The sequence below is a fragment of the Lytechinus pictus genome, chromosome 9, assembly GCF_037042905.1.
Source record: "Lytechinus pictus isolate F3 Inbred chromosome 9, Lp3.0, whole genome shotgun sequence".
NCBI lineage: Eukaryota > Metazoa > Echinodermata > Echinoidea > Temnopleuroida > Toxopneustidae > Lytechinus > Lytechinus pictus.
In genome coordinates this window covers 18,216,068-18,227,704 of record NC_087253.1, presented here as the reverse complement: position 1 = coordinate 18,227,704, position 11,637 = coordinate 18,216,068, and the positions used below count along the sequence as shown (strand labels likewise).

The 11,637-nt window shown below is 36.3% G+C and overlaps 1 protein-coding gene across 3 annotated transcripts in view; it reads right to left on the bottom strand.

Moving 5' to 3' along the window:
* Positions 1-4,467: 4,467 nt before the first annotated feature.
* Positions 4,468-11,637, bottom strand: part of LOC129268178 (uncharacterized) — a 19,817-nt gene continuing 12,647 nt past the window's right edge. For all 3 annotated transcript variants that reach the window (XM_064104848.1, XM_064104847.1, XM_064104849.1), the window contains 7 exons: positions 11,216-11,281; positions 10,568-10,681; positions 9,614-9,723; positions 8,719-8,830; positions 7,941-8,071; positions 5,758-5,905; positions 4,468-4,869 (listed from right to left, as the gene is read on the bottom strand). In XM_064104848.1, the coding sequence (XP_063960918.1) occupies positions 4,848-4,869; positions 5,758-5,905; positions 7,941-8,071; positions 8,719-8,830; positions 9,614-9,723; positions 10,568-10,681; positions 11,216-11,281 (703 nt within the window). In that variant the 3' untranslated portion in view covers positions 4,468-4,847. The remainder of the gene's footprint in view (positions 4,870-5,757; positions 5,906-7,940; positions 8,072-8,718; positions 8,831-9,613; positions 9,724-10,567; positions 10,682-11,215; positions 11,282-11,637) is intronic.

Here is an 11,637-nt window from a genome sequence, read left to right as displayed (position 1 = left end):
AATGAATGTTCATGAGTGCAATGGAGAGAATACTTCATGAGGTGAAAGATGAAACGATCCATTCAACAAGGTGTAGCTGAGTTGAATGGATCATTCATTTCATCTTTCACAGAATGAAGTATTCTCTCCATTGCACGAATGAAAACTTTCATTATTTGTTTTATATGACACCTAAAAATAATTTTTCAAATGAAATTTATGAATTTCGATGCAAAATATGCTCGGTCAGTTGATTGTCGCGTAATACAACATGCGCGCTGCAAACACTTGTAATGCCTGCAGCGGTGCACGCGTGCAATGGATAAAATCATATAGATCCAAAATTGCACGATGAATGGATGGGATCCAAATTGCATGGCTGATGACGTCATTGTAAAATGGACTGAGTGATCAATATCAAACAACCAATCAAATGCCAAGGATCTATCTAGGTGTCATATAACTCTGATTGGTGCCAATTTGATGATCACTTTCATTCATGAGCAGAGTTTTGTATAAAGCATCCATAAAACTATTCTTCAGATTTCATTCATCAAAAGAAATATACATCGCTATGAATATGATTTGTGACCCAGAAATCAAATCCATCATTTTCACTTTGATATCCAAACATATCAACCATGTTAGAACTTGACCTGTAAAACAGTTAGAATAATTATTGTGAAAATGAAAACGGGCTGGACAAGCAGATGACTAAAAAACATATTGCTCAAGGAACTACCTATGATGGGCGGAGACATAAAAAAAATGAATTTGCATAAAGGAGACATATTGGCCCAAATACACAAAGGTGGTTTTGATAACCCACGGTTGAGTCCATGGTTTATACAGATTTCCTGTATAGATTATTTTACCGCGTATATTAAAAAATGTGCAATGCTGATGCGCACTTTTGTCACAGTGCGCCAAATTGATGCCTGTTCCCGTGGTTATCCATACTATTTTATTCATGAGTCCACTGTTTTTATTCATGAGTCCACTCTTCAAACAGTGGACTCGTGAATAAAATAGCGAATCTAACCATGGTAACAGGCATCAATTTGGCGGACTGTGAAAAAGCGTGCATCAGCATTGGAAATTTTTTTATACACGCGCCCGATACGCGCTAAATTAAGCGTAATTCATACAGGAAATCTGCATAAACCAATTTAAAAAACCACCTTTGTGAATTCGGGCCAATGTTTTTGGTTGGTGACTGAGAAGTACACTTAGTGCAAATCTTTAAAAAAACATTCAGAACGAACAGAAATATGGAATGACAAAGTGTTAAAAAAACCATTAACAAGCAAAAATGATGTTACAATATTGTAGAGAAAATAAAAATCATACTATAAATTCGATTTACAAAATATACAAAACATTACAAAATTGTGATTCTGCCATCTTTCTTTGTGGCGGAGAAATGAGTGTGACATCATCATTGAAATTTGAAAGACTTGCGTTGTAAATCACATCTAAACTCGTGAGGGTGCGGCACACAGTGCTAGTGAAATGAAATTAATCTGCTGTTCATGGTTGAACATTAAAATCTCTGTTGAATCAATAATAATAATAAATTGGTGCTTATATACATGTATGTAAAGAGCATAATCAACGTAAACTACTCTATGCGCTTTACATGTACAAATTACGCTCCCATATTACAATTTTCAGATGTCTTTTACATGATATGACAGATGTACAAGATCAAAAATAAATTGGTGAACTGTTCCATAATTTGGGACCGCAAAAATCAAAGCTAGCTTTCACCCTATCAATCAATCAACGCATGGCGATGAACGCAGTGCGAGGAAATGAAAATATACATTGTACACCATCTCTCAGCAAATTAACCTCACGCAATTTGGGGGCATTGCATGAAACAAATGGTAGGCCTATGTGATTTTCACTGAATACTTGTTATAAGCTACTGAAATCCTTGTATTTGATTGGCTGAGACAAAAATAGTCAGTATTTTAAACATAAAATGCTTCCCTGGTGAACTGTTCATAAAAATATAATATCTATATAGTGTTAAGTACAAATGTTTCTTAGTGCCAAGTATTATTATCCTGCCCTTAGCACCAATATGGTATTTTAGCAATTTGAGGAATTCTGTTCATTTACAAATAATGGACATATTCATAAAAGGGGGCTGCTGACTGAAATAAACAATGTTATTACATGATTTTGTTAGAAATAAGCACATTGCTCTAGTATGATAATTAGGTTTTTATCAAAAGAGCTATACTTCTTCTTGCTCAAAGGTTATAAAGTTGATATAATGTACAAAGTTCAACTAAGGCCTATATTTACCATGTCATGCAGTGGATCCCTGATAATGAAAATGAATTTGTGTTTTTTATTAGTATAGTAAAATTAATGTTTCAATACTACCATTTTCCAACAATACAGAGACATACATCAATGTACAGCTATGTAAAAGCAAAAAAAAAAAGGAAAAATAATGGGGGCAGCAAATTGGCCTCTAAATTTTTTTTTTAAATGGGGTACAAGAGAGAGTGCAATGGATAAATCAAATTCCAAGAGCACTCTTGGAAAACATAAATAGAGAAATAGTTGGGTTCATAATTGAAGTAGAACACTGAAAACAAAATAAATCTGTGGTTTATAAGTATTGAGAAATAAATGTTTCAATACTACAATTTTCTAAAAATGATTTATAATGACATTCTCAATGTACAGCTATGGGAGCTGCAAATTGGCCCCTTTCAATTTTTTTTTCCTTCTAAAAATGGGGTAAAGGTAAGAATAATTCCAAAAGCATGCTTGGAAAACAGAGACAGAGAGAGTAAAATAGAAAATCTAAAATTCAAAGAATACTTTGGGAAAACAGAGAAAGGGAGTGATGAGAAAAACTAATCACAACAATTCCCAGATTAATTTCAAAATTCCAGCTGGCATATCAATCGTGCATGATCAAGCATGAAAATAATTCGAAGTATCTAAGTTATAATTCCATTCTCATCAACATTTGACGACTGTCAACTTTTTATATACAACTTTCCATGGTTTTGATTAGCTGAGAAGCAAAGGTCTGACTCTTACTGTTGCAACTGTTAGATAATGATCACTTGTCAGCATATGCCGCAATTTATTGATTTTTTTTGTCACCTTAGGGGGATAAGATGACCCTCATTCATTGGCTTCAAAACAAAATTTGAAATTAGAGGGGACCCTCCCCCCTTTTTTATTTTGCTTATCAGAACTGTGTTCATTTTGGGAGTGAGAATATCTTTTTTTGAGGAAATTATAAACTACTTTTCCATGCTCCCTTGCATAAAATCATGTAAAATTGGCAGTGGACAAGGGTAGATTACGGCAGGCCGAAATCATGATCTTACATGTGAACGGGGTGACACACTGACATGCATTAAAGCATACTCCTTATAAGGCGTGTTCACACAATTGGTTGCCATTAGGAATAATGCTTGCAACATTGACTTTCCATTTTCTCTCATCCCACATGGTCTAATTAATCCTGCTTGTTCTACAACCAGTTCATCTAACCTATTCGGTCGAATCACCATTTAGTTTACTAATACCGTTTTATCTAATTTCCAGTTAATAGGCGATACCCATTTTGTCTTACAATCTCATAATCTAACATCATTTTGTTTTACATGGTTAGATGAACAGTTTATGGATCAAATTTTCATTTGAAAAAGTGCAAAATAATTAGCACATGTGGAAAAAAAGACCTTTTAAGGCCACCGCACACCTTACGACCCGACTGGTCGGTGACTGGCTTGCGACTGAGTGAGGGGAGATGTGACGTCACGGCTCTTGTCAGCTTGCGCGTCGCAGACCGGTCAGAGACAAGTCGCAAGGAAATTCGGAAGGATTTGACATGTCGAATCCTTTTGACTGGATCGCAAGCTCAATCCAACTTCCAGCCAATCAGACAGTAGAGTTGCACGACGCGTATATGATAGACAACGCGCATACGCAATAGTAAGCGCACTTTCTCAGTTGCTATGCCAAAAAGCAAAAAGCGCATGCGTGAGTCGCAGATCGGATCGCAAGGTGTGCGGTGTTGAGGCTTATGACTGCCTTGCGATTCATCTGCCCTCTCTCAGTCGCAAGCCAGTCGCCGACCAGTCGGGTCGTAAGGTGTGCGGTGGCCTTTAGGCATAGACCACGTGGGTACATTAACCAAGTGTAGAGTTTACCAAACAGCAATAAGGCAGAATCAATAAAAGACCGAATGGGTTAAAGGTGCATGATCCCTGGTGCTGTGGGACGGTTCTGTACTTGCTGCCATCTTCATTAAGAAGATCATCAACGTAACTTGCACACAGCTGTCAATCATTAGCCAGCCGTACAGCAAGTGCACATATTCATGGTACATGTACACATATGGTATGCTGGTTTTATCTACATTGGTATTGGACCAATTATCTGCCGACACCACTTCACACAGCGGAAGGAGCCACAGCCAACCTGCTATGATCTTCGAACAGCAGCCGAAGGGCAAACTGAGAATCGTCTGAGCTTGGGCATTCGGAACATGGCATCTGCATGCATCGGTGTCAATGGGTAGCTAGCGCCGCCCACAGCACGTACGTATGTCTGACAGCACCCTCCGAATCTGGGGATCGTGCACCTTTATGCCCATGTGGTATCAGACTACCCGAGATGTAGACCAACTGCTTGTTTTCAATGTGAATATAGACTGTTCACACAAATCAAGACAAACCTCAGCAACAAAACCAAATTTTCATAGTTTTACACCAATCGTGGCAACAAAATGCATATTTCTCAAACAAAATATCAGGCTGGGTGTCAAATTACCCAAGGCTCAGAAGACGGCAGCACATGACTTGGAGGATCAGGCAATGAGGCAGTTATGATTTCTTGTCCCGATTGCTGCAGGGAAAAGAAAAAGAAAAATACAATTACTGATTAAAAGCAATTTTTCAATTCAAATTATTAAAGATTCAATTTTTAATTTTCCCATTGAATAAGCACATGTTATATATATATTCAATACTAATAATAGACAATTAAATACTAATCAAACATGAAAAGGTCATAGATTTTACAATGCATCCTTTATAAATTTGGTTTACACTAATGATAATGAAAATACTAATAATGTTAATGATGTAAAAAAAATAATATAAAACAATGATGATAATTACTTCAGATTAAACGTTCAGTTCACTCCCATTTTTTTATATCACCTATTAGATTCAATTTTCCTTAACGTCAGCTGCGCCATTAACCACATAATAAAGCCATTGTGATCACTAACATCAATTACCCTTATGGAAACTTTTAGGCAGATAACAATAAATACAATCAATAATAAAGATCATTATAATAGTTATAGTAATAATCATCAAAATAATATCAATAAACTGTTGAAAACAGGACATGATTTTTATACAAATGGGTGAAGTTAATCAGAAGATATCAACAGTATGAATTCTAAATTTGTGGGGGCATTTTGGTCTAGTGGTTATGAATCTCGTCTTTCAGTCAGAGGAACATGGGTTCGAATCCCAGCCATGGCATGTTTTACTTCAGCAAGAAATTTACCCACATTTTGCTGTACTCAACCCACGTGAGGCGAATGAGTACCAGGCAGGTTTTATAGCTTGAATGCACCGAGTTCTGGAAGGCAGCTCGAGCTAAAGCCGGGGTAATAATAATAATAGAAGTGTGCCTTGGAATAGATTACTTCTAGATAGATGGCGTGATATAAATGCCTATTATTATTATATATTTCACTAAAAGACAGGATATACTTACTGGTAGCAGTATTCAGCTATACCCCATCCCTTCTTTCCATTAACAGTGACCTCCACGAAACCCTCGTAGAGTTTAGCTTCACGATCTTTACCCATATAAAACAACGGTGCTAGCTTTACTTTCACATCACACTCAAATCTCTCTGAACCTGTACAGCAATATCATCGTGAAAGGAAAGGGTAAATTAGCAATAGTATGATTCAATAATAACTTGGAAAAACTTACAATGCACAAAAAAATGACACAAGGGCAGTCTCAAAACATTGAAACGCTGTTCAAACGACCGTTAAATGCATTTAAGTTTTCCTATTTTGACAATTGTTTTTGACTGTTTGGAAGAAAAAAAAACCTTCTCCAAATGTTGCTGAAATTTTATATTTCACATCTTTACATTCATGAAATGCCCACCTATTTTTATCAAGTAAATTATAAGCAAATCTTGGTAATCTAAAGGAATGCCTCATCAGTTCAATGCATTGTGGATTAAATGCCTTGCTCACGGGCATAGGTGCCACGGCCGGGGATCAAACCCCGGACTTTCCATGCATAGCCAGGCGCCTTAAAAGGCGACCGCACACCTTACGATTGGTCTGCGACCCAATTTCAGAATAAAATGTAGTAGAATTTGATGCTAATATTGAGACTTGGAATATCTTACTGTGTAATGTTCTAAATCATTGTAAAAATACCTATTTTCAAATCTGTGACTATGCTATCATCCTTCTTAGAATAAAAGCAAATTTAATATCTAGTCGTAATGATGTCATAGCAGTCGTACGATTGGCTACGATTTGAAACTAATTTGGGCTTTACTCCAAAATAAAGGCTTGCAATCTTTCAAAATGGTTATATTAGTATTCTTTCAATTAATTTTAACCTCAAATAAAATGATATGTTCCATTCACATTTTCAGAAAATGAGCAAAGATTATTCCAAAATCGGATCGCGAATAGTCGTAACGTGTGCGGTGGCCTTAAAATTGTTGGAAAATTTCTCTTCACAGATGGTGGGTCATTTATATCACACGACATAGGAGAGCTGCTAGTCTGTGATGTCATAAAACCAAAACTTCTATTAAAATTTGCAACTCTGCTATTCTTAGGTGGAATATCATCAAACCCTCACCAATATCGTTATTTTTTTTTGCTTTTATCAAAACCAACTTATCATCAGAGCGATAGCTCAGTCGGTAGAGCGGGGGATTCGTATTCCGGTGACCCGGGTTCGATTCCCCTTGGTGCACTAGTGCCCTTTGGTAAGGCATTAATCCTCAGTACCAGGTCCTTCGGAGGGGACCTTAAGCCGTCGGTCCTCTGGTTGCTTGCTTACAAGCATTCACGCTTTCTTAGCAATCAGGTAAAAAATCCCCACCACCACCCTTTAACTTGTTTGAGACTGAGCTGCATATATGCTTGTCCAGATTTGACCTTGGTGAAGTTAAAGGTAAATGCTAGTTTTGGTAACGATATCAAAATGAGTTCGTACAGAATCCAATGAAATGACCACCAAAGTGTCTGTTTGTATAAATAAAACGCATGTGCCAAAGGATTCTGGAAGAAATTGTGTAATTGCTGAGAAATCAGCAAATAAGCACAGGATTCGGGTAGAGCATCGGGCCCGACGCTCAAAGCAATAATTATACACTGTCCCACGTGCGCTTATCTGTGTTGGGGAAGTTCAGTCTGAACATTTTTCAGCATAGATTTCAAGATTTCACAAAGTTCAGTTTATGTAACTGTACCAGATCTAGATCCTCGATGATATACTGACAATTAAGCCTGGTTTTACAGACTTTCTCATGAAATCAGTGTTTACTGCAACTACTGGAATTTCTCTTTAAACTAGAGGCATACAATTGTGAGTCATATGCCCTCTATGTTGGCTTTGGGAAAGATAGCTTCCATCGATACACCAAGGTCCAATCTGGGGTCCGTTTCATAAAATTTGTTATAATAACAAATTTACACTAACAGTTAAAAGCTACTGAAATCCTTCAATCTGATTGGCTGATAGTAGACTTGTTATAGAAATTGTGCATTTGTTATTATAACAAGTCTTTATGAAAAGGGACCCTGGAATACATATACATCTATGCAGGCTGGCATCTATCGAAAACATGAGTTATAAGGGAAATCGTTTGGTCTCCAACGGTTAATACTAAATGAGCTTTAACATTGTCTTACCACAGATAAAGCTGAATTTATATTGTTCAGGTATCTTCCATGTATCCTCTCCCGTGGATACCATGTCAAAGGTACTGTGTGTCAAGGTCACTTTGTAATCTCCCGGCCTCATCACGTAACCTGTGGTTAAACTGGGGATAGGAAAAGGAGCGATAAATAAGTGACAAATATGCTATCTTTCAAGTATAGATTAATACTGGGGTTTCTCCACCTTTTCTTCTAGATTCTAAACTCTTCTGCCCCAAATGTTTTTAATTTAAAAAATGGCCCCACTGGTTCTAGGTCCCAAATCAAGTACCTTAAGAAACAAAATCGTTTTTCTTTTCTGAGATAAATATTTTGCTATTATCAATAATATTTTACCCATATTTTATCAATTTTTTAAAGAATGAAAACATGTTAACAAAAATAAAAACTTGTTGACAATCTGAGGAGCAAAGGCTCATGAATTCTTTTTTTTTACATACCATGATAACCTGCCTGGATAGCATATCTTGTCTGCATGCATACATGTATCGTCTACTACATGTACGTCTAACATGCGAATAGCATCCCTACCAATTAACAATTATATTCCCTAAATTGGCAATGCAAAACAAAAGAACTTAATCATTGAAAAATATGAATCAACACCTTTATGTTCACATCTCAGTATCTTCAATAGTTTTGACCCATATTATATCCATTTTATTTTTTTCAAAACATCATGAAAACGAGTTTAAAAAAATGTTGTTGCCATTTTAAGGAGCACAGGCTCATGAATTCTGTCTTTACATACCATGATAACCTGCCTGGATAGCATATCTTGCCTGCGTGTATACATGTACCGTCTTCTAGGTATAACATGTGAATAGCATACCTGTGGATCTCACTCCAATCTCTATAGTTACCTGAACAAAGACAGAAAGATTGATAGATTAATTGATAAATTGATTGATAGATTTAGAGTACTGAAGTGTGACATCATCATTTTTCCATTTCTTGCATTTAAGCATTTTTGATACCATATTTCAGTAGAGCATGATCAAATACCTCCACAACCCAAATTTGGTGGGAATTGGTCCATGGGGGCCCAAGATATGACCTCATGAATACGTAATTAGCCCCATTTAAGTTAATCTTATGAAACAGGCAAATATCTTGGTCATACAAGTGTGGTCATATCTCCGGCCCCATGGACCAATTCCCACCAAATTAGGGTTGTGGCTTTTTTCATCATGCCCTTACAAGCTATGTCATAAAAAACACTGAAATTTAAGAAGAAAATGTCTTTTGAGATGTCATCACTTCGGTACTCTGAATAGATTGGAGAGATAAATACGTGAATATTTAGATATCTTGATTGATAGATAGAAAGATTAGATATAGAGATTGAAAATAAGGAGAGCAAAAGTAAGATGTGAGAAAGATTGAGAGAAGAAATACAGAGAGAGAATGATAATAGGAGAACAAGAGTAAGATGGGGAAGAGAGAGAGAGAAAGAAAAATAGGGGAAAAATAGATACAGATTGAAAATATGGGAGCAATAGCAAGAGAGAAATACGTGTAGTGTGGAAGAGTGTGTATTTGTGTGTGAAAGAGGAAGAGAGAGAGTCAATGATATAAAAGGAGCAAGAGAGGAAAACGAGCAATGAAATGAAATGAAGTAATCCAATAGAGAGATTCAGGCCTACCGTATGAATGGTCTCTCATTCCTGCTACTATAATATCCTGTTTGCCGTGACCTTCGACCTCTACTGAACCCGCCATTTGTCCAAACTGTTCATGGTGTGTCTGATGGGACCTTAATGAAGAAAAATAAATAAATTCAACAGACGAAGTGTTTTGATTTTAATTTCATTGTTAACTGGGCAATATGACAGAAATGATTACCTCACTTCAAATTCACAGTGGAAGCAATAGTGTTGTAGTGCCTTGATGCTCAGCCTTGGCCTTAAGGCCTACTTTTTCAAAGACTTGGCCTTGGACTTTCAAGCCGTGGCCTTGAGGGTTTGGGCCTACAGTGGATAGTCCTGAATACCCCAAAATTTTTAATTAAACAGAGTTGGTGCAGACAGATAATTGCACCTTTCTTTAATAGGTAATTATGCCTGTTACCATGGCTAGCTACCAACCATTATCATACATTTTGGTAGAAAATTACAGAAGGAATTACAGAGTTAACATATAAGAAGATATTTGTCTTCCTCACATTAAAAAGTAAACAAGCGGAGCACCTCTGGCAGTCTCACCTGCATTATGCGATTCAATGTAGCAGCTGCAGTGCTGACTTTTGAAAACTACTATAACATAAAAGCGGCACCTAGAGTCTAACTCTGCTACTGCTATGCAGGTGAGACAAAAAGGTAGGCAAACTTGGCTTATAGGGGATATTAATAATAATAATTTTAAAAAAGAAGATGAAAGAAAGAAAGAAGAAAAGGGTGATAATGCTAGAGATCAACTTGATACTTCATAAACATTATGAGACACAGCACTGATCTTCCTTATTTAACTACAATGATAATCAACATTTATGATAGTGGGCATCAATGGAAAGACAAGGCAAAACAAGTTTTGGGGTTAGTTCAGGGAGTCATCATTGCCAATTTGAAGAGGGTGAGTGACTCAACCAATTAATTGCTTACCGTTTTAGCTCATCAAAAAATTGTTTCGACCACTTCTCCCTTGCAATAGTATCAGCCATAAGAGATGCGTCCAGATCAGTATCAAAATCAAAATAAGTTGTGAGAGCGGTCCACCTAAAATAAAACATAATACAAGAAAGATGATACTGAAAATTGTTATTGAAAGATCTGTTGCTCATTAATACCCCACATTTCAATAACCTTTCTAAAGATATCAATAATTGTATCTTTTTATGTCTTTTCAAAATCTCAAAACCTTTTCATGAAACATTTAAGTCTTTATGCACCTTGAGCACCCTACCTAATGGATTTGGCACTTTACATGTCTTACTACTAAAATAATCATTATTTATAATATTATTGTTATAATTAATATCATCATTATCATAATAATAGAAATACTACTACTAATAATGATCATAATCATCAACATCATCATCAAGGGATTTCTTAAAAATTAATCTAAACATTTATTATTAATAACTTGCATATGAAGTGCCAAAATGTGATTATATCTTTAAATTTCATTACTTGTGTGTTTGCAGATTTGATCTTCTTTAGCCGTCACTTTCTCCTTAAACCACCCACTTTGGACTCAAAAGCATTTCTTAAAACATGCCTGGTAGATGAAAGAAAGAAATATCTCACCTTAAATCCATGTTTACTTCTAAAAGTTTTCCGTTTGTCCAGTCTTCCTTTTTAGCATCAACAAGTCTAAAGAAAGAGACAATAGTTAAACAGAAAAACTATTTGACTCATTTGACTGAACTCAATTTTCATTGGTAGGAAAATGTCCATTCCTCCATTGGGCTATAAACGATCTCTGTGCTCAGCCCAACTATTGGATCTTCATTGGGGAGGCATTTTTCTTTCAGGGTTAGCATTAGGGTGAGATGATCCGGTGGGAGAATATGGGGTGAAATGGGTCAGTTTGATGTATTAAAGTGTGTAATTCTCAAATGGTAGGAACATGTTATTCCTGCGTGGATTTGTCACTCTCTATGCCCAGCCCAGCTATTGGATCATTATCAGGGAGGCATTTACCATCAGGGTTATTAAGGTACGATGAT